At 34.8% G+C, this 23,907-nt stretch overlaps 1 protein-coding gene and 1 long non-coding RNA gene across 2 annotated transcripts; one reads left to right on the plus strand and one right to left on the minus strand.

The window, feature by feature from the left end:
- The first annotated feature begins 347 nt into the window (after positions 1-347).
- LOC124885623 lies at positions 348-14,475 on the plus strand. The gene is made up of 2 exons (XR_007042932.1): positions 348-678; positions 14,295-14,475. It is a non-coding gene; the product is annotated as an uncharacterized LOC124885623 (long non-coding RNA).
- A 7,840-nt stretch (positions 14,476-22,315) lies between these two features.
- On the minus strand, positions 22,316-22,780 carry LOC107876588. The gene has a single exon (XM_016723478.2). It carries the CDS (start codon positions 22,778-22,780, stop codon positions 22,316-22,318), a length of 465 nt encoding a protein of 154 aa, XP_016578964.1.
- Between the last annotated feature and the right edge of the window lie 1,127 nt (positions 22,781-23,907).

Consider the following 23,907-nt stretch of genomic DNA (forward strand, 5'->3'; position numbering starts at 1 on the left):
TTTTATAATGCTTAAGGGTCGTGCTTAAGTGGAAATACCCTTTTTCCCCTCATCTCTTTTAATAATCAACAAAAGAGTCGCTGAGAATCAAGGGTCCATGGCACAGACCTCATCGTGGAGGCCCATCCTTCATGTTGCAGACCCTCTCATGGAGCACATCCTCCACATCACAGAGGCTAGTCTCCATGATAGGCTTCGTGGTATGCCGCTATCGCGGAGGCTTGCTGCCTCCGAGGTCCGAAATTACCCCGAACCCCGTCTAAAAATTCCAAAACTCATCTGGGATACCCGTTTAACACCCTCGAACATAATTTGGGTTAAAAATTAATATTTCAAGCACGGAAAGACCAAATTAAATTGCTCAAAATTTGAGGGTGTTATACTTTTCTTTTTTCTAATCATATTTTTTTACCAAAAGATGCATTTGGGCCTTTTATTAACTAGCCAACAATATTTACAAATAAACCAGGCCCAATAACCCGATCCAATAGGAAAAAAACTGACCCAATCTCTAATTCTAAACAAAAAACAAAAAGAAAATATCCAAAATTGAAAATGAAAAGACAACAAATAGGAAAGTGAAGAGTTGAGCTGAACGCTAGCTGCTCCACCTAAAACTTTCGCCGGTACTTCGGACGACCACCATTGTCATCGGATTCAACTACTAAACGACCTTCCGTAGGTATTCTCACTAGTAATTTCAAGATATAGGAGCTGTGAGTGAGACTTATTGTTTCATAACAGTGATCCGCCTCTTCATCTTTTTCACGATTTCTGCAATTTTTCCATGGAATTTGCATTGTTGATCTTGTTTTCAGTATGGACTTCATCTGCCTTTTGCCTAAGCTAAGTACTCCAACCCCTTCCCTTATTTTCTTCTATCTTGTAGCTCGATGGGTTGAGCTTCTATCTAAGCTGATACCACCATCTGAGCTGCAAAGAATGAATTAATAAGTTAAGAAATCCATTCCTCATCTTAAAGCACTTTATAAAATGAATTTTCAAGTCAGAATATTCAAGATAGATCTGATGTTCCTGTTGTTCAAATATCCAGCCCGAAACATCCCAAATCTCACTGGATGTTGGTGGCATATTCTGTGGAAATCACTCCCAACAATTGGTACATACAGTTATGACTTCATATCCACTTGAATATTTATGCATTACATAGCTTCGTTCAAAGAGTTACTGCGTATTCTTGGTTTCTTCAAAACCTACTGATATTTGAACTTGGATGTTCTGCTTTGTCCAATGAACACAAAATGCTGAATCCATTTGTTTGATTCTGCTTTATGTACACAAATGTTGTTGTTATGCCGTTGCTGCCCTTGTTTATTTTGGTTGATTTATGTTATTCCCGTTCCTTGGTAATCCTTCTAATGTTAGGAGTACCCACCTTGTCTAGATTAATAATCTCCCTTGCTTCAGCTGGAACTTGTTTAGGGTAAAATTCTATTTAAAGTAGAAGTGCTAAATATTATAATTTTTTATCAACTTTTATTTCTTAGAAGAAACATTAATTTACCAATATTAACTGTAGTTAATCAAAAGCTATGACAATTTTTGAAAAGAAATTATTACTTTACTATTAAAAGTTACAAAATTTGTAGTGTTAACTAACTACCACCGTTTTAACCAATTGACTTCAATAAAGATTTAGTTTTTCTTTTTTATTCTAATCATATATTTTAGGACTTCTTTTTTCTATACACAAGGAAAGAGAAAATCTACCAATATTAATTTTCCACATATTTTAAATTTTAAATTATTAAATATTAAAAAAAAATAGTGAAAAGATGATTTTGTCTATTGATGAGTGTTTTAATGAAGGGCAAAATATTCAAATCACCTTTTAAAGGTTTTTACACTTTTAATATATATATATATATTAAATAATAATTTCTTTTATAAAAATAACATACAAACATATTATTAATCCTTGAGTTTTTTTTTAATATTAATTGATGTAATAAGTTTTATGCATAAAATGACTTGTCCAATTTATTGAAAAGAATTAATAGCCAGATTTGAGATGTGTAAACAGTGCAAGTAATAATTAAACAAAGGCAAAGAAAGGATAGAGTTAGAAAACATACCTAAAAGATCATTGGTAGACGAAAAATATAATGACATGAAAAAATAAAAATACACATTAAATAAGATTGAAAAATGAGAGAAACCGAGAAAGTACTATTAATTTTCAAAGACAAACAAGCAAAAACATACATTAGTTAAAATTAGAAAAGAATAAAAACAAAGAAGTGCAAGAAAAATATATCAACTTTATTAAAGAAACGAAAAAAAATTCAACGTGATTAAGAGGGTTGAAATTTTTGTAAAGAGTTATCGTTCTATTTATAGTTTGCTTTATATTTTTGGAATGAAATCAAATTGCATATATAAACCTAAAGTGTCTTTTAAGTACATTCAAATTTTTCCAAAATAATGGGGAATCAAAAATAAATATCTATTTCTTAATTCTAGAAAATTCGTACTAAATAGGTTTTATTATTTTGCCTAAGAAATAGGAAGTAATAGTACGTAACATGTTTTTTATTTGGCCAAAAAATTAGGCATTTTTGTTAGAATTTTTATCGGACCAAAAAAGGCAATTTTCTTATTTTCTAAAATTATGATAGTTTTTATTTGCCAAAAAATACGTAATTTTGACGGGACTCCTACTACAATTTAGTTTGCCTAAAAGAGCGTAAGATTTTAATTTTAAAAATATTTATTATTAGTATTTATATATAATTATAATTTATGAAAAATTATGAATAGAAGATTTTGTCTAAAGAGAAGTCTTTTAATAAAGGGCAAAAAGTTCAAACAATATTTTTAAGGCTCTTCATACTTATATAGATATATGAACTGTTATGGAGATGGTGTGAGCTACCATTTAGGACCTTTCTGCTTACAGGTGACTTGCTCACAGTATTATTTTACTTATCTTATTTTCTACTTTGCTTAGTCAGCCTATAGTACCTATTGAGTACAAGTGGACCGTACTTACCCTTACTATGCCTTTTCGCTGTAGATTCTAGTATGAGTACCTCACATGGTGGTTGATTTTGTGAGGAATTCTAAATTTTTTAAGATACCGATTTGCTTCCGGGGATGATTTGAAACTCATCTATCCTTACTTGTCTTTATTTATGATTTTGAAACAAATATATATTTTCAATTTTTGGATATGTACTAGATGTTTTTACATTGTGACACTATGTTTTGTGTGATTTATGATATTTCTTTCAGATTTCTTCTAGTATTATACTTATTTGGGTTTGACTTCATTCAAGAAGTCGCTTGGGTTATGTCGTTATTATTTTCGTTTTTTCTTAATAGCTTGGCTGATTAGCTTACTTATCGCGACTGAGCCGCGATAAGTGCTATTCTAACCTATTTTTGGGTCATGACAAATTGGTATTAGAGTTGCCAGGTCACTGATCTTATAAATATAAGAGTAGGGTGTCTAGTATAGTCTTGCGGATTAGTATGTAGACATCCATATCTATCTTTGAGAGGCTATAAGATGTCTTTAGAAAAACTTCTTTATTTTGATTCCTAGTTACGTAGGTTATTCTTACCCAATGTTTTAAGCTGTGTTTCACTATTTTCTATGCATCGAGAGGCTAGGAATACCGAGCCAACTCCTGAGGATAGAGCCTAGACTAGGGAAAGACACAGGGTTTGTGGATGGCCTAGAGGTAGGGGTCAAGAATAAGGAGCTGCCTCAGTCAAATGATATACTGGGAAATCCTCTCCTAAGCCCAAGGTTGTGTATCAGGGGATGGGGGCCAGCTCAAATCCCATAGGCTTTAGTTGATTACCCAGTGTTTCAGGGTCTTTTGGTTAATCTCTTGAGTCATTTGGAGGGTTTTCTCTTGAATGTACCTAGTATTCCCCAAACTATGGGTTATGTTCTACCGTTAATGCAAAAATTTTCTTATGGTATTCCTACTTAAGGGGTATAGCCATCACTTATGGTACCCCTACATGTGGATTTATTATTTGTCATACTTATAATTTCTCCAAATGCTTTGGGTACGGTTATGTCTTCTGATAATCAGAAGAGATTTGAGAGGTTTATTCACTTGGGACTGCCTAAGTTTTGTGGGGCTATTGGTGAGGATGCCTACGAGTTTTTGATTGATTACAAGAACAAGTACATAATTTTGGATCCCTTAAATCTCATTGAGTTTCTTAAACTACCTATCAGTTGACGGATGTGGCTAGGGATTGGTAGATTCATTTGCTACTACTTGTAGACCTTTGGGTTTGCCTGCTATGACTAGGACTCAATTTTCTAAGGTCTTTTTAGAGAGATTTTTGCCATATAGTTTGACAGATCAGATGCTTGATTTGTTTGATCATTTGGAGCAGGGCTCCATGTATATTGCTGAGTATGCGACTCGTTTCCACACTTTATCCAGATATTCAGTTGCTAGCATCTCCACCAAGTCTGAGAGTGTTTGGAAGTTTGTGGAGGGGTTAGATTGTACTTATCAGTTGAATACAACTCAAATGGTAATTTCAGAGGCTTATTTCTTGAATATGATTGGACATGCCAAGATGACCGAGTCTATTATCCAGGCTACTCAGAAAGGCACTAAAAAGATGCATTGTAATGGTGAGTTTAATGGATACATCTTTCAGTAGAGATTTCTCTCGAAGAGTTTCCCATCGTTATCATGGTAGGCTAGTTCAAGCTATGCTGCAGGGATCAGGTGGTAGACTTTCAAGTTTTGTGGATTCTGGTAGCCAATCAAGTCATGTAGGTGGAGGCCCAAAGATTGGTTCTTCACGCTATGGTGGTCATTCTTGTTCATCCTCACCTTTATTAATTGAGTCAGGTCATAGAGGATGTTTAATAGCTGATGAGTTTGGCCATGTGGCCTAGAGTTTCCCTCGACATGTTTATGGATCCACTTAGCAGGGTTTACAGCTTCAGTTTTGCCCTATCTTAAATTATGCAGTGAGAGGTAGTTCATAGAGTGGCAGGGGTGGTGACCATGGTGTTATAGGTAGAGGTAGGGGTGCTCATGAAGGTGGACTTAGGGATACTAAGTCCAAGAGCAGGCTTGGTCAGTGTTATACTATCCTTGGGAGATGTGAGGCAGAGGCTTCATATGTAGTTATTACAGGTATAATTCCAGTTTGCTATAGATCGGCTCTCTTATTATTTGACCATAGATACATATTCTACTATGTGTCTACACATCTTTCTTATGAATTTGATGTTATATGCGAACCCCTCGCTATGCCTCTTTATGTTTCTGTCCTTTTAGGAGATTCTTTAGCAGTGGATTGATTGTATCGATCTTGTGTGGTTACCATTACGTTCCCATAAGACTTGGGTAGTCTTGATTATCCTATATATGGTTGATTTTGATCTTATCATGGGTATTGATTGGTTAGTTCCTTATCATGCTATTTTGAACTATTTTGCCAAGATCGTGACCTTAGCTACACCAGGTGTATCAAGGTTAACTTTGAAGGGTACACTTAATTTAGGTTTGATGGGTGTTATATCTTTGTTTGCATGCACATTGTATGATAGAGAGGAGGTGTTTATCTTATTTGGCCCATATCCGTGATACTAGTGTTGCCTCACCGCCTTTTATGGATTCTATTAGGGTTGTCCACGAGTTCATAGATGTGTTTCCTATAGATTTTCCTAGTATACCTTTGTATCGTGGTGTTAAGGTTTCTATTGATGTCATGTCGGGCCCCAAGCCCATTTCAATCCCTCCATATAGGATGGCCCCAACTGAGCTGAAAGAGTTGAAACAGTTGCAAGATTTGTTAAGTAAGGGATTTGTTAGACCTAATGTATCTCGTTGGGATGCTCTTGTCTTATTCATGAAGAAAAAGGATGGTTCTATGTGTATGTCACGACTCGATCCAGGGCCTAGTTGTGATGGATATCTCAAATCTGCCAAGTACCGGAGACCACCCCATTAACCAAGCCAACCAGAACACAATACAACTAGCAGTGGATGAATTCCAAACATATAAAAATATAAAGCTGAGTTCCGAACATATAATAAGATATAGCTGAGTTTCGAACATATAACAAGATAGATAAATCAACTGAATAGGATATAAGAATCCCCAATATCAAATCCACCCATATCCTATCCACAAAGGCCTCTAAGAAATCAAATATCAACCAAAGTCGGGATATGCCCCCGACCATAGCCAAAAACCCACAAAAATAGTCTAGGACGTAAGTAAAGACAAGACCATAAAATGATGGCCTTCTGGAGAATGGAAACTCGCCACTTCAAGCCGACTCATAGAGAATCCAGAAATCACCTACCACTATGCAAGCAAACAAAAGTTCTTCGGACCTTGCATCGCGTAGGGATACAACATCCGAGGATGGTTAGCAGGGTGAGCACTAGCATGTAACTCAGGGAAGGGATAAAATAATGCTATGATTACAACAACAACAACAACAAACCCAGTGTATTCCCATAAAGTGGGGTCTGGGGAGGGTAATATGTACGCAGTCCATACCACTATCTCCAAAGAAATAGAGAGGCTGTTTCTGATAGACCCTCGGGTCAAGATAGAGAATAGTAAACAAAAGCGTAATGAAACATGAAGAATGATGAATGGCATAACATAAAAAAGGATAAGACATAATAAAATAGAAATCAGAGCAATACGAGATAAGATAAATAAACGCAATATAAAATAAGAGATAAGAAATAAGACATCAGCAATATGACCCCCACCTAATAGTAACATACACTCACAGACTAGAGACACCCGCCACACGCAAACCCTTTTGAGTAGGGGCTCCTACCTATGGACACAGTCCTAGGATTACAAACCCGGCTATACATGAGCTCTAAATTTCACCCTTGTTTTTATGTAACGGAATCAACGTACTCCACCTCCAAGCCTTCGATATTCTATCCATCTTGAAAATGTCGTTAAATAAATCAGTCAACTACCTTAAACCTGCCCCACCTATACACTTCCAAAAATCCATCAGAATCTTTTCAAGCCCCATCGCTCTTCCCTTCCGTATCCTACGAATAGCCTCTCTAACCTCCTCAACCTTAAAATGTCTATAATAACTGAAATCACGTTTTTCTTCCGAGTGCTCCAGCTCTTCTAAATCAATGCCTCTGTCCCCCTCCCCCTTATTCAAAAGCCAATGAAAATACTCCTGCCATCTCTTCTTAATATGGATGTCCTCCACCAAAACTCTACCATCTTCCCCCCTAATGCACTTCACTTAGTCGAGGTCCCGACCCTTCTGCTCCTTAGACTTAGCATGCCTATACAACCTCTTTTCCCTGACTTTCTCCTCTAACCTTGCTTACAAGCTCTTAAATACTGCTGTCTTAGCAGCCATAAATGCTAGCTTAGCCTCATTTTTTGCTACTTTGTAGATCTCCCTATTCACCCGTTTCTCCTCTGTATCTTTTTTCTCAATTAACTTAACATACGCCCCCTTCTTAATCTCCACTTTCTTCTTAACTTCTTAATTCCACTGCCAATCCCCCTTATGCCATCCTGCTCGATCCCTCACAACACCCAACACTTCTCTAGCAGTCTCCGTGATGCAACTGGCAGCCCTATCCCACATAATCAGTTAAGAATCATTCTAAATTATATGCATACATTCATATACATATCTTTCTCTCTCTCTATATATATACACAAAATGCTGGGATAGGGAACAAGGCTTAGCATAAGAGTTAAAACATTAACCTAGACTGCGTAGTTCAAATCATCATCTATACCCACAGGTTAGATAGGTGCAGCTCTCACCCTGTTGAAAGGGTCCCAATGTGTGTTAACTGCACGAACTGAGGTATCAAAGAAAGCCGACGAATTCACGACCCTTTGCCAACCCAAGATACAAATATATAAAGTATGACATAACACGGTCATCAAGACCAACACTCACCCCGACAAACGTCGGTTCCTAGTATCAGCCCTTCGGGACCTCCACTTTCATGGCTCAACTACACAACCCTTCTTTAAGCCTAATTAAAACATTTACACATTCGTATTCATTGAACCAATAATCATACATTAAGTCATAACCCGTTGGTATCATTATATCAACTATGCCTGCAAGCTATTATCAACTGCCATTCCAATTATCATCTCTTGAAGGAGTCCACGACCCCACAGGCCCCAATCATTCAGCCACATGAGGGAATCTACGACCCCGAAGGTTCAATTTAATTAACTATTAAATTTTATTTATTAACATTGGGGAATCCACAACCCCCAAGGTTTGATTTAAAATTATATATGTTCGATTAGCCTTTTATGTAGTGTGGTAGTTTCAAAAGGGATTACAATTTACTTATACTCATGTTTCAAAGGCAATTTTATAAGGTGGGTTGAGGTTATTACCATTTTTCATTCCAAATCCATTTATTTAGGGGAATCCATGACCCCCATTCCCATTTACCATGCCTATGCGTCTAAATGAGTTCAAAAGCTATTAATTCAAAATATGAAAGGTTCACAAAAGTCATGGGAAAAGCAATTCAGTCAATAACATTCAAAGTCCCTCAACCCAATCTCTAAAATCATCAATTAATCACATGAATAACAATTCTAAACACATGCTTTTAACAAAACAAGTTTAGGAAAAGAGATACATGCCTGAAAATATTGAGTATTATGGAGGGAAATCACCAATTAGAGCTCTAGAAGCCAAATTCTTAGAAATCGTAGCTTGTTTTTGACATGGAAATTTGAGAGAGTTTTAGATTATTTTAAGATAGAGAAATGGGGAGTTATAGGTCCTTTAGGGCATTTTAGGTCGTGGGATACAATTGGAAAAAAAGAGAAATGACTAAAGTGACATTACATAAATCACAGGAAAAACTACCACCATTTGTTATGGGTCATGTCACGACTTGTGATGACTGGGTATGAGTCATTATTGCCTGGACTTATAGTCTGGGCAGTGACTCAGGGTATCCTTGCTGGTATGGTAACGAGTCACACCCTACGATTCATGACCAAACCGTATGACTCGTGGAGTCATTCCAAGACAACAACCTTAGGTCATCTCATTGGTTTGGTCAGGAGTCCCACTCTATGACTCGTGACCTCACCTTATGACTCGTGAGGTCTAAGTTGTGACCTCAGAAGAAAACATGGACAACTTACTGGTCAGACAATGATTGGAGCCATATGACTCATGAGGAGTCTTTACGACTCGTCACCTAAGTCATACCCTGGACATAAGCTCAAAACTCTGACTTTTTTCAAAGGTAAAAATTTGGGTTACGATGTATGTGTATGGATTATAGGTAGTTGAACAAAATGATAGTTATGAAAAAGTATCCTTTTTCTTGTATTGATGAATTATTTGACCAACTTTAGGGTGCTTCATTATTTTTCAAGATTGATGTGAGATTTGGGTATCAACAGTTAAAGATTAGAGCTTCGGATTTTTTAAAGATGACTTTTCATACTCAATATGATCAATATGAGTTCTTGGTCAGGTCTTTTGGATTGTCCAATGCCCCAGCAACATTCATGGAGTTGATGAACTAGGTGTTTTGACCTTATCTTGACTCCTTTGTGATTATATTGATAAATGACATCTTGTTTTATTCCAACAACGAGATCAATCATGTGAAGTATTTGAAGATTGATTCATAGGTTGCATGATGAGAAGTTGTGTGCTAAGTTTTTTTGGTGTGAGTTTTAGTTGGATTCTGTCTCTTGCTTGGGTCATGTGGTGATCAAGAATGATATTATGGTTGATCCGGGAAAGATAACAGTGATTCATGCTTGGTTTATACCTACTTCTCCTATCGAGATTTGAAGTTTCATCAGTTTAGTAGGTTATTTTTGGCACTTTATAGGGGGTTTCTCATCTATTGTGGCTCCTTTGACGAAGTTGACTTAGAAATTTTTCAGTAGTTGGATGCGTGTAAAAAGAGCTTCCAAAAGCTCAAATAGTTGTTGACTTCAACTTCTATTTTTACTTTGCCCAAGGAGGGTACGTTTTTACTAGATTTTGTGATACTTTTGGTGTTGGTTTGGGTGCGGTGTTGATGTAGGAAGATAAGGTAATTATTTATGCCTCTCGTCAGTTAAAGCTATATGAGAGAAATTACCCTAGCCATGATTTGGAGTTGGCAATCATAGTGTTAATGTTGAAGTTTTGGCATCATTACTTGTATGGGGTTCTTGTGAGTTTTTGTCAGACCATCATAAACTTTTGTACTTTTTCAGCTAGTGAAATCTTAATATGAGGTAGCGGTGTTGGCTTGAGTTGCTTAAGGATTATGACCTCACTATTATATATCATCCCGCAAGTCTAATATGGTTGCGGATGCCTTGAGTTAAAAGTTTACTAGTATGGGGAGTTTAGCTTATCTCTTGATCCATAAATGGCCTTTAACTTTAGAGGTTCAGTCATTAACTAACTAGATTGTTAGACTTGATATTTCGACACTTGGACGTATTTTAGTCTTTTTTGATGCTAGATCTTCCTTGATAAAGCAAATTTGAGCTCACCAGTTTGATAATGATAGCTTGAGGGTGATTCTCGATATAGTTTGAGTGGCGAGGCTATGGTGACATATCTTGATTCTGATAGTATTTTGAGGATTGGAGGTCGAGTTCGTATGTTGAGAGTTGGTAGACGAGTGAGATTGATTTTGCTTGTCTGTATAGAGTTGGTAGATGGGTGAGATTGATTTTGCAGAAGGAACATTAATTTAGATATACTCTCCATCTAGGTGTGACCAAGAATTATCATGATTTGAAATAACTTTTTGGGGGGTGGTATGAATAAGAATATGGCAAAAATTGTAGCTTCTTGCATATATTATCAGCAGGTGAAGGTCGAGCATTAGAGGCTGAGTGGTTTGCTTCAGATATTACCCATTCTTGAGTTGAACTGGGAGTGGATCATTATGGATTTCATGAGTGGATTGCCTCATACTTCCCGTAGTTCGAATAATATTTGGGTCAAAGTGGATTGGTTGACCAAATTAGCCCATTTTGTTTATATTAAGATTTTCTTTAGTGTAGAGAGGTTGGCCCATATCTATGTTTGTGAGATAGTTCATCTTCATGGGGAGACCATGTCTATTATTTCAGATAGAGGCTCAGTGCGGACTTTTCAGGAGGAGTTGGGTATTCAAGTTGACCTTAGTACATCTTTTTACTCCCAGATCGATGGTCAGTTAGAGCAAACTATTTAGATTTTGAAGGATATGCTCCACACATGTGTTATGGATTTGGAGGTTAGTGGGAGTAGTATTTGGTCTTAGCAGAGTTTGCTTACAATAATAGCTATTATTTTAATATTGAAATGACACCTTTTGAGGTATTTTATGGTAGGCATTGTCGATCTCCTATTAGCTATTTTAAGACTTCAGAGGTTAGACCTCAAGGAACTAACTTGCTCCGCGAGTGTTTGGATGATTCAGGATAGGCTTCAGATAGCCTAGAGTAAGTAAAAATGTTATATGGGTTGTACGTTTTGTGCCTTGAAATTTGGGATTGGTAATCGAGTCTTCCTTCATGTATTGCCCATGAAGGGCGTGATGATGTTTGAAAAGAAGGGCAAGCTTAGACCAAGGTACATTGCACCATTTGAGATTCTTCAAAGAGTTGGGGAGGTTGCTTATGAGTTGACCCTACCTCTAACTTTTTCAGCTGTTTATCTAATTTTTTATGTATCTGTGCTCCGACACTACAATCTCAATGAGTTCACGTGCTTCATTTTGACCCTGTCTAGTTGGATGACAGATTGACCTTTATATAGAAACCACTGTCTATTTTAGCTAAGAATGTTAGACCAAAGCGTTCTAGATATATTCTATAGTTAAGGTTCAGTGGAGGTACCGGCTTGTAAAGGAGGCTACTTGGAAGATCTAGTCTGACATGCATAATAGTTGCCCTTTATCTCTTTACCGATTCAGGTATTTCCTTGCCTTTTAATTCGAGGACGAACTGGAGTCTTAGTGTTAGATGCTGTAATAACCTAATTTATGGAAATATGCTTTTATGTATTTTGATTAATTTACCCTTTTCTATAATTTCTATGTGATGATTTTGAGGCGTGGGGATAGTTGACATAGTTTCCAATGCAATCGAGGGTGATTTGGGTGAGTTTGTGGTTTTTAGAGTCTTCAAAAGTCATACTATTGACTTTGGTCAATATTTATTGTTTTGAGTATCAGATAACGATTTAGACTTCTCTAGTAGAATCTGAAATGTCAAATTTAGGTTAGTAGTATGGTTGGTTTGGGTTTGGGACCTTTATCTTATATTTTAATCCATCATTTAGAAAATAGTGAAAAAGGGGTTTTAGGGGTCAATTTATTAAAATAATCTTTGTTCGAAAATTTGATGTTTCTATTGAGTCGGGACATAAAAAATAGCCTAGTAGCATATATGATTATTATGCCGGGTCTCAAATCAATCTCAAGGGTCCATTTGGAGGATTCGAAACCATGAAAAAATTAGCACCTTTGTTGGTTATTGGTGCAACCGTTAGGGCGGTCCACTGGTCGCCTGAGCGATATCACTCGGTGAACTAACTGACCCGTTGCAGAGGTTTACTTCACCAGCACCATCACCTGAGCGATAGATGTGTCTCCTCAACAATAACCCTTAGCGGCCAAAGGGTTGCGTAAGTGACAAGTTATGTGTCAAGTTACTACCACCTTAGCGGTAGTCCGGCTACCTAGGTGATGCCGCTTAAGATGCCAAAGGGATGCCTACGCAATGTTGCTAAGTATAAATAGTCCTATTTTGCAAATTTTCATCAATTTTGGACTTTGAGCTTTGAGTTTGGGCGATTTTTAAGGTTTTATTCACCATTCGAGCTTGGGTAAGCTCAAAACCTTAATTCCTTTATGTTTAATTGATTTACGTAATCAAAAACACCTTTTCATCTTAATTTTGAAATAGAATTTAAGGGGTTTTACCCATAAAACTTAAAAATGGTTTTCTATGTGGACCTTATTTTTAACCTATTTTTGTGTGGATTTTCTCTTATAGACTCCTATAACCTTGAGGAATATGTTATTTTTAAAACAAAATTTTGATTTACCTCTTTTATTTTGAACTCGTTTTTTGAACCCATCTAGAATTTGGGAAATATGAATATCATTAGCCTTTTTTAAGCCTAGACACTATATTTGAATTTTGTAATTGATTCTACGACCGTTTGTAAGGGGAAGGCTCCATGTTGAAGCACTTAGATTGGGATTTCATCATTTCAATATAGGTTATGGCTTAACTTCTTTTAGATTGAGCTGGGTAGTTAATGTATAAGTAAAGCATGCTATGAGTTAAGGAAAATAACTATAAGGTTTATATTTCGAGGATATTATTATTGTTGTATTACCGGGGGGGGGGGGGGGCGACTTATATTTTGCTTTTTGTTGACTTGTGTTATCTAACTTTTGTGTGTTGCAGCCTTATATGTGCATCTAAATGCCTTCATTCTAGATTTAATGCCCGTGTGAGGGCTTATTTTGCTAATATAGGCCTAATTTGAGCATTGGTTTGCTTTATTATGTTAGATATACCCGAGTTAGGGGTTGATATGATATTAATGATATCTTATATACATATTTATTTCGATAGTGTGTATTTTTAGTTGATAATCATGAATTGTGGACATATTGAGTTCATTTATAGGCTCACTTATATACGTGTGAGATGGATTAGGTATCTTTATATTGAGTCGATCGTGAGCATTACTTCCTCATTTGATACATATACATGCATGAGACACCGGTACCATTGAGGAACACTATTTTTGAAAGAAAATGAGACATTTTTATAAAACTCTCTCTATGAACATAAGCTAAAGAGGTGAGTTGAGATATGAGTTATAGTATATTGGTTGCGAAATTCCCATGGGTCCTACATGGGAGTTGTGAGATCAATGGGTGTATACAGAAAGTCATGCAATGACCTTCACCATTTATCCCATCCACATTGGATTGAATTTACACACATATCATTCATGATTTTCTTGGTATCCTTGATTTGTGTTTAGTTTTAGTATTTCCTTTGCAAAAATCTGTGTTGTTCTTTATTTCCATAAATATATATTAGAACTATTAGTGGAGGTGGTGTGAGCTATCCTTTGGGACTTTTCTGCTTGCATGTGATGTGCTTATAGTATTATATTACTTATCTTATTTTCTGCTTTGCTATTCGGCCTATAATACCTATTAAGTACAAGTGGACCTTACCCATCCCTACTGTGCCCTTTCGGTGTAGATCCTAGTACGACACCTTACGTGTTGATTGATTTTGTGCAGGGTTTCAGATTTTTTAACTGATTTTCTCTGTAGTTTGGGGCTGATTCAGACCTCATCTATCCTTACTTTTCATTATTTATGATTCAAAGACAGATGTGTATTTTTAATTTTTGGATATTGTACTAGATACTGTTACATTGTGACACTAAATTTTGGATGATTTATGGCATTTCTTTCACACTTCCGCTAGTATTATACTTGTACGAGTCTAACTTCATTTTAGAAGTATCGTCTTGGGTAATATTATTGTTGTTTTTGATTTTTTCTTATCACTTTAGGTGATTGACTTACTTATCAAGGTCGAGCCACGATAAGTGCCATCATGATCTATTTTTGGATAGTGACATAATTGGTAGACTCAAATACACTAATGGGATCCACACAAGCCATTGTGCAGTCTCTTAAATTTTATGGTGGCTCTATCTGAGAGCACCATGATAAGAATATGAGCTTTATTGCTCCTATCACCTCAAAGATAAGGCATAGTTGTAGGAATTTAAGTATTGCATGGATCTGAATAAGTTTCTTGGCACGACTATATTACACAATGTAAAATATGAAAGAATGAGAAATATCTCTTAAATGCCATGTAGCCTCCTGATTAAAAATGTGGTGTACAAAACACCCATAAGCAAGATTCTACTAGATACAAATTCATAGGCATTGTAGGACACTTGAACTTAATGCTCTGATACCAAGTTGTCACGTTTTGAGATTACACTCTGAACGCGGCAGATACCTAACGCCACTGGTTGCCCAAACATACCCTTGATCTGGCATACTAAATATATTTGATACTGAAAGATAAGCAAAAGCTCTGAATAACATGAGTAAGAATTATACTTTTAAAATCAAGTAATAACATAATTTTGTAAACTGAGACATGGAGTCAATTAAAAACTCAATACAACTGAACTAACTGTTCAATTGACTCAATACAACTGAACTAACAGATCAATTAACTATCTATGAAGTCTCTACTGACATAATTGAATACTTTTACTAGGACGAGGTCTCTGATCTACCTTTATGTAAGAAAATAAAAATACTAAACTAGACTACTGACTAAGTCCTCCATAAGGAGGGGTCACCCAAAGATGGGGAGATAGAGCCTACTGAAGTGTCTAAGCATAAATTTGGGTACTTGAATAAGCATTATGAAATGATGCAACACTAAACATCAATACATGAAATACATAGTATGTAAAAAGCTGCAGTAAAAGAATAGTTCTAATGATAATCTAAACAACTAAAATATGAATATGATAGGTAATCAAGGTAATGAAATAACTGAATAATAAGATAATAAGCATCTTGATTTTTTGAACCATGATTTTAACTAAAATGTTGAATCAATAAAATAAACTAAATGACTAAATTAGTGTAGTTGAGAAATTTAAACTGCATAATAAGTAAGATGCATAATTGAAACTGAATAGTCGAATAACTGAGTAATTGAATAAATGTATGAAATGCGTTATAAAAACTCTTCATAAACTAGTGGCCTTGGAAAATTCATACTATTTGAAAAATAATTGAGTTTTTTATTTGGTAAGTTTCTTATAACCAATATTCACCATATGAGCTCGTGATGTTCAATTTCTGACCTTGTTAATACAACTTTTCTATACCTTACCGAGGTATAGAACAAAACTGAAAGTACGAATTCATATTGGGTCTTTGTGGGCTAAAAGAAGCATCATCCAAACTTGTGATATAATCTTATCCTACACTAGCATACTTAATTTGGGGCATATGTTATCTCAATCCATATCATTTTTGGTGTTAAGTAGTCCTCCCAATATATATGTGTGTGTGCGCACGTGCACGCGCGTGTGCTCTTATATTGTAACCCTTTTAAGATAAACTAATCATGTTGTGGAGCCTTAGCTTAGAATCATAAAATGAAAACCTGCTGGCTCAATATCATATCATAATCCATATTGTTGGTGATACTTTATTTAAAATACTAAGTAACATGCTAGTTCAGAAGTTTTAAGATAAAATTATTTTCTTTAAAAATCTAATAATATGCATCGACAGAGTTCATAAATTTTTGTTAAGTAATCTTTCAAAATCTCAAATCTATCATAGAAAATTTAGATAATGTTATAAATCATGAAATAAAATTTAAAATCTTAAAATAACTTTGTAAGGTTTATAGCAAAATCCATAGACATAAAACAAGAATCAAATTTAAGGAATGACTTTAAATTTCATGGAATTTCTACTATTTCTCATATATAGTTTCAAGAGATTCATTTCAAGAGGTGGAGAGACTGATTAAAGATTTGAAGTCAAAATCCTAAGTTGATTTTTAACTAGAACAAACTACTGAACCATGAATTATGGTAAATAACATGATTTCCACACTAAAATAGTCTTCCAATATCTTGAGAGACGAAAAAAATTATCGAGAAATTGAGTGAATCCCTTCTCTAAATTTTAAATAGTTGTTCTTGAAACCCTTGGGGCTCTTCAAAGATAGGAGGAGAGTATGTTCTGAGTGTTATACATATTAAGAGGGGTCTTAAGTCGCCAGAACTGATTTCTTACAAATATAAGATGAAAATACCTTTAGTTGGATGAAGTTGGAAAAATTTTCACATTTGGAATGAGAAGTATGATATGCATACCCCATCACATATTTAGAAGTGTGCCTCACATCCCCATAACATACTTTGACAAATTTTCAATTCTTGGGAGTTTGGTGACATGTGCTGATTACATGCCATAGCATGGGACTATCAAAGCGCGTCTCAGCCATTACACATGCCTAGAACTTCCACTTAAATCATGTATCTCATTCCAAACAGTTTAGAATCAATGTAAGGATCATACAACTTAATTTCTATGATATATAAGGTGTATGCGATGACATAAAATGACATGAACTGTGGGGTATTACAAGGCATCGGGCCTTGGCTTGATGCCATGGCTTATCTTTTGAGAGGCTTCTAATATTCTTGATAATCCCCTTACTGGTTTAGTTTAGGTTTTGTGGAGATGGAGTTCTTCCTTAATACTTGGCTATGGATACTATTTTAGACTCTTTTTTCTTTGGAATCGTCAAAGCTTGTTTCTTCTTTTGATTAGATTTCAAGGCGAGGCATAAGTTGAACTCTCTTTCTCATCCTTGTCCTTTCCCTTGTCCTAACCCTCATCCTTGAGGGTGTTCTTACCTTGACATGTCCGTAGATTCTATTGTCTATGAAAAACTCATGGACGAAGGGGACATTCAATTTGGGGGATTGACCAAAGTCCATCCTATCAAGTTCCAAATATAGCGACATATTTCTAGCATACAAACCTTGACGATCTAGCAAAGGGCTGGAACAACTAACCTCCCCACAGATAGTGTCAATCTGCTTATTAAAACACTCGATGTTTTAGTTAATTGTAAAATTTGTTAAAAAGGGTTAAAGCAAGTGGGATCAGGAAATCAAGTATTCCTTTTGGGAAAAACCGCCAAGGTCGTTGTTCAATACAAGAATATGATCTTCTAAAGAAAAAAATAATACAAGCATGCAGCCATGCGGGGGAGGTGGAGGGTTTGTAAGGCTTCTTCCATCGAAATCCTCTAGGAAGAAGAATAAGAGAGGATAATATAAAGCTTCTTGAAATTTTACTGATGCCTTTTACTCTCTTCGTATCCTTCTTTTATAGTTAACAAAACTTAGACATCACATCAATTTGAAATGATTACACACTTTGATACTAAAAAGGCTATCTCAAAGCAAGTTCCTACATTCTGATGCCTCGTTTGGAGATGATTGGACCAGGTGAACGTACAACTCAAGATTAATTGTTGAGCTCCTGAAGTCATTATGATCACTTTTAGCTGTAAGATTATCTTTTCCAAATGATGACCCTTTTGAATGTCCCGTTGTGTGTTTATTCTATACAAATAGGCACTTGAAGTCCTTCCTAACACCTTGGGGATGGTTTCTTTCATTCTCCCTGAGGCATTCCTTCATATTTGATTTCTCCATATGTTGTGATTTGGTTCGTTTCTTTCACTAGACCCAATTTTTATTCCATATACAATGATAATACTTTTCATATAATTAACTTATCAGTTTGATTATTTCCTTGCAAAATTCTAGTAAATTTGGTCCTTAAATTTGCGAAAAAAAAACCTAATTTGTAAATTGACATTCAATAAATTAAATATATGAAAAAGAAGCAAGTAAATTTTATTTTTTTTATTTTTATTTTTTGGTCATTGTTGAGACATGATAGAAAAAAAATTGTTCTTCCAAGTATTAAATAATATTTGGGTAAATACAATAAATTAGCTGTCTTCATCTTTCTTTTTTAAAAAGAAATTTGATTTAATTCAAACGTCTCCATCTGAAATTGAATAGATTAATTAGCTTAAGTTAATCTACAAAGCCAAAAAATATGGATCTTTTCCACATGACATTAAGTGATATAAAATTATCTAAAAAGCAACCAAAAGTAACCAATAATAAAGAAAATATCATTCGAATAGTCAAATCACCACCCTTTCTTAATATAGATAGGCCTATATATATAGCCAAATAAAGTGACTAACTAGCTTATTTACAAAGGAGTGGGGGGGATTGCTTGGCACTAAAATTTATCTAGGGTAAGCCACATGGCATATATCATTGACACATGGGTATACACATTCCTTCATAACACTCCCCCTTGGATGTCCATGTAAAGGAAAAATATCTTAATATGCATTTGAGTGCTGCCTCATTAAAAACCTTACCAGGACAAACCCAGTGGGATAAAAACCTTGGTTAAAGAAAAAAGAGTACAACGCGTATTCTCACTCCCCCTGATGAAGACCCCATTTCAACCGATTCAGTCTTCGCATCCCAATCTTATATTCCATTTTCTCAAAGGTTGAAGGTGGTAAAAATTTGGTGAACAAATCTATTGGATTGTTGCTGGAACGTATTTGTTGTACATCAATATCGTCATTTGTCTGGAGATCTTGTGTGAAGAAGAACTTTGGCGAAATGCTCTTCGTTCTATCACCCTTTATAAAGTCTTCTTTTAATTGAGCTATGCATATTGCATTATATTCAAATACGACTATGGAACCTCGATATCGAGCTTCAGACTGCATTTCTCTTTGATGGAATGTATTACTGATCTTAGTCATATGCATTCTCTACTTGTCTCATGAATAATCTCAGCATGACTTGAAGAAGTAGCGATGATAGACTACTTTGTAGATCATCATGACATAGCAGTACCTCTTTATGAAACACATAGCCTGTTTGAGATCTCGCTTTATATGGTTTAGATAAATAACCTACAGCTGTACGACTAACAAAATCTAAACTATCTTTGTTAGTATAAAATGGACTCATATCAATAGGCCCTTTTAGATATTGCAATATATGATTACCTTCATTTTAATGTCTACATGAAAGAGAAGAACTATATCTGGCTAGCAAATTAACAGAATGGGTTATATGAAGCCTTGCGCTGTTAGTAAGATACATAGGTGTACCAATAGCATTGAGATATAGTACTTCAGGACCAAGAATATCTTCACCCTCTTTTGGAGGTCGGAATGAATCTTTACTCACTTCAAGTGAGACAATCATTAGAGTATGAATGTGCTTTGTCCGTATAAAATTATTTTAAGATATTCTCAGTATAGGTAGATTGGTGGATGAAGATCCCGTCTGCTAAATGTTTAATTTGGAGATCAAGACAAAACTTTGTCTTTCCAAGATCTTTCATTTCGAATTTTTTCTTTAGATATTTAATTACCTTTTGGACCTCTTCTGTAGTTCCAATGAGATTTATGTCATCCACATAAACAACGAGTATAACAAACTCTGATGTTGTTTTTTTAATGAAAATGTAAGGACAAGTGGCATCATTTATGTAGCCCTGATTTATCAAGTATTCACTAAGGCGATTATACCATATACGCCCTGATTGTTTTAGATCGTTATAATGATCTTCGTAATCTGATTGAATATAATTCCCGAAACTTTGAACTATATGCTTCGGGCATCCTTAATCCTTCTGGGATTCTCATCTAAATTTCATTATCAAGTGAATCATTCAATATTAAATACATGACATCTTCTGGTGTCAGGACTGCAGTCCTAATAAATCTTATGCTTATCAAGAAACATATTTCACTTGATAATTATTTCTACGTTAGAACCTTAAATAAACATAGAATTCAGACCCTCATAATTTTATACAATATTTTGCATTATTGTATTAATGATATCGTCGACAAGATATTATTTGTATCGGTTCACATTTCGACATAACTTATTGAGATCTCATCACATCATTATTTTTAGTTACCTGAACCTCTTCTGGAGGTTTCACGAAGCATTCTGTCATCACTCTTCAAGAACATATTGCCTATTTATTATGATCATTTGCTCCATTTTCTTTTCAAGAATTATTTTATTTGGAACCGATTGATTACCGTGCTATAGATTCTGTCCTTCAGTCACATATAGTAGGAGCATCTGCAGCTAAATATAAAATCAATTGTGGGTCAGCAAATGCTTCATGTATTTGACTAGAATTATCTTTTAAATGAGGATTATACTAATGATAATTCTTAACATATTTCTTAGATGCTTATTATCTCCCCCTTATGTTAGGTAAACTTAACATATACTCCAATCTACTTTGGAGAATTCATCTTTGTGAATCATGGTATATTTATTAATTACATACCGCATATCAAAAAGCTACTAGATGAAAAATATATTTATTAATTACATACCGCATATCAAAAATCTATTAGATGAAAAATATATGGTTCTTGACCTTGAACCAATTAAGAGGGAAGAATTGATCATAATTTATTGGTCTAATACACACAAGTGCTATTGTATGCAATATATATTTCAGACCAATACTTTTCATCTTTGTTCTCATAAGTAATGGTTTAGCTATTTATATGAGGCAATCAATGCTAAACCAACTTGAATATAACCAACAATATCAAGATCAACTGTCTTGATTACATTATCTGAAAATTATCTCTTGACTCAATTTAATTGAGAAGGTAACTTTATGAATGCCAAACTGCAGGTTGATAGTAAACGTACATGTAATTATCTTATGGATGCATCATATCAAATTACGGATTAATGGGCTCTTATTCACCTTTTATGTTTTTCAGAATTTAGGAAATTCAATCCCAACATTAGCTGGTTCAATTAACTTATCATGAGAACAAGTAATAGTTCTTGAAGAATCTTCTAGTTCTTCATTATATATCTAAAACTTAATATGCTCATCTTTAGGATGACAAAATCATTCATGCAAAAAATAAAACTAGGTATGAGTTATTTACTAGAGTAAATGGTCTGCTACTTCGAGAGTAGTTCGCAAGATTTTACTGGTGCACAATCTTACTACTTCAGTAGTTAATATCAGATTTACTACTCCAGGAGTAAATTTCAAGGTTCTATTATTTCAGGAGTAGATTTAAGATAAATTTAGACTTACTACTTCAAGAGTAAATTTTAGAATAATTCATTTTACTCCTTCTAATTGTGATTTTCACAGTTAAGTGCCCATTTATATACCTTACTAAATATCATATTCACCTCAGGGAATGGATCTGTAATTGTAACATTTATCAAAAATCCTCATTCCTCGAAAATAAAAGATAAATATTAATTTATCAAAATTTTTATTCTTCGAGAATGAAATATATTTATTACAACGTGCCTTAAGCATATCAAACTATGATACCTTAGGACTTCTGTCAATATTTTGCTACTTTAGGAGCAAATCGAGGTATACATATAGCTGTAGAGAATTTTCTCTATCATATCTTTAATTTCATATTTACTTTTTTAGGAGTAAATTTCTGATTTTCTATTTTAGGAGTATTCATAAATTCTTCAAGATGAAAATATAAACAAATTAAACATTATAGTATTACTAGCACATAACGTATTACACAAATTTTATTTATTTACAAGATTAGTGAGATACTATTAAAAAAATGTAAAGTAATACAACTAAATAGGAAAGTAAACCAATCAGACTATTTCATATTCATCATCTACAGGATGATTAACATATCCTTTGGGGATTGTAAAGAAATCTGAGGCATCTAACTTCATGGGCTTAACATTATCTTCAGATATAAAGTTTGCCTCAACATCATTATCTGTTTTCTTAAGGGATGCCTGATAGATATTCACCAGATGTTTTGGCGTATGAAAGATGCGCGACCAGTGTCCCTTTGCTTCACATCGATAGCATCTATTTTCAATGTTCTTCCTTGACACTGTTTGAGGATCTTCACCCTTCTTTTTGCACTGCTGGTGCTGAGGGTCATTGTTTATTGCAAGACGATCACCCTGATTAAAATATCTACCTCTTCCACTACCATGACCACGGCTGGGGTCAGGGCTTCTTTCACGCTTGGTTTGGTGAAAATGTGCAGCATTCACTTTAGGGAATGGAGCAGTTCCAGGAGGTCGACTTTCATGATTTCTCATTAAAAACTCATTATATTGTTCAGCAACAAGAAGATGAGCAATCAATTCAGAATATATTTTAAATCTGATTTATCTATACTGCTGCTGTAGGAGCATACTCGAGGTGGGAAAAGTAGAGAATGTTTTCTCTAACATGTCGGGATCAGTTATATTTTCTCTGCATAAATTCATCTGCTATTTAATTCTAAACACTGCAGAATTATAATCAGTTATATTTTTAAAGTCCTGTAACCTCAAATGAGTTCACTCATAATGTGCCAGTAGAAAGATGACCATCTTCAGGTGGTCGTATCTTTCTTTTAAATTATTCCACAATATAAGTGGATCTTTAATTATGAGGTATTCCATTTTCATACCTTCATCAAGATGATGACGAAGAAATATCATGGCCTTAGCCGTTCTTGATTTGATGCCTGATTTTCATTTTGATGGTATCTGTCAGACCCATCGCATCCAAATGTATTTCGGCATCCAGTACCCAGGTCATGTAAGTTTTGCCCGATATATCTAAGGCAACAAATTCGCGTTAGGATATATTTGAAATTATTTAAGAAAAATAAATAATTACCTTTACTACCTGTATTTTCTAGGAATCGTAGAGACTCATACTGATAGCGTGATATAAAATTATCTAAAAAGCAACAAAAGGTAACCTATAATAAAGAGAATATCACTCGAATAGTCAAATCACCACCCTTTCTTAATATAGATAGGGCTATATATATAGCCAAATAAAATGATACGGGACAAACAAGGGAACACCAAAATCAGTCCAAAAAATAGTCCACAAAATGGATGAAATCCGTGACCCCTTTTGGAGACCAAGTCTCGGCTTCCCAAGAACACAATAACAAGAAGATAACAAGGCATTTATTACACCAAAATCAGTGGACAACAAACTAGATTAACAACATAAGATGATAAACAAGAAGGCATAAGATTTGGATTTAACAATAACAACAAGAACACAAGATTACAACACAACACTAAATAAGATTACAAAAAGGTAAAAGGATAGATAGATAGACCACATGAAGGTATAATCTTAAGAACCCAAGAATGGATACTCTTAGACCCTTAAAACTACACAAAACAATAAACCTATTTCCTACATTGACATAAGAGAA

The sequence above is a fragment of the Capsicum annuum genome, chromosome 7 (genome assembly GCF_002878395.1).
Source record: "Capsicum annuum cultivar UCD-10X-F1 chromosome 7, UCD10Xv1.1, whole genome shotgun sequence".
NCBI classification, from domain to species: Eukaryota; Viridiplantae; Streptophyta; class Magnoliopsida; order Solanales; family Solanaceae; genus Capsicum; species Capsicum annuum.

Bases quoted from the DNA above. Each gene is read 5' to 3' on its own strand.
- LOC107876588 (XM_016723478.2), bottom strand. From the start codon at position 22,780: ATGAGAAATCATGAAAGTCGACCTCCTGGAACTGCTCCATTCCCTAAA.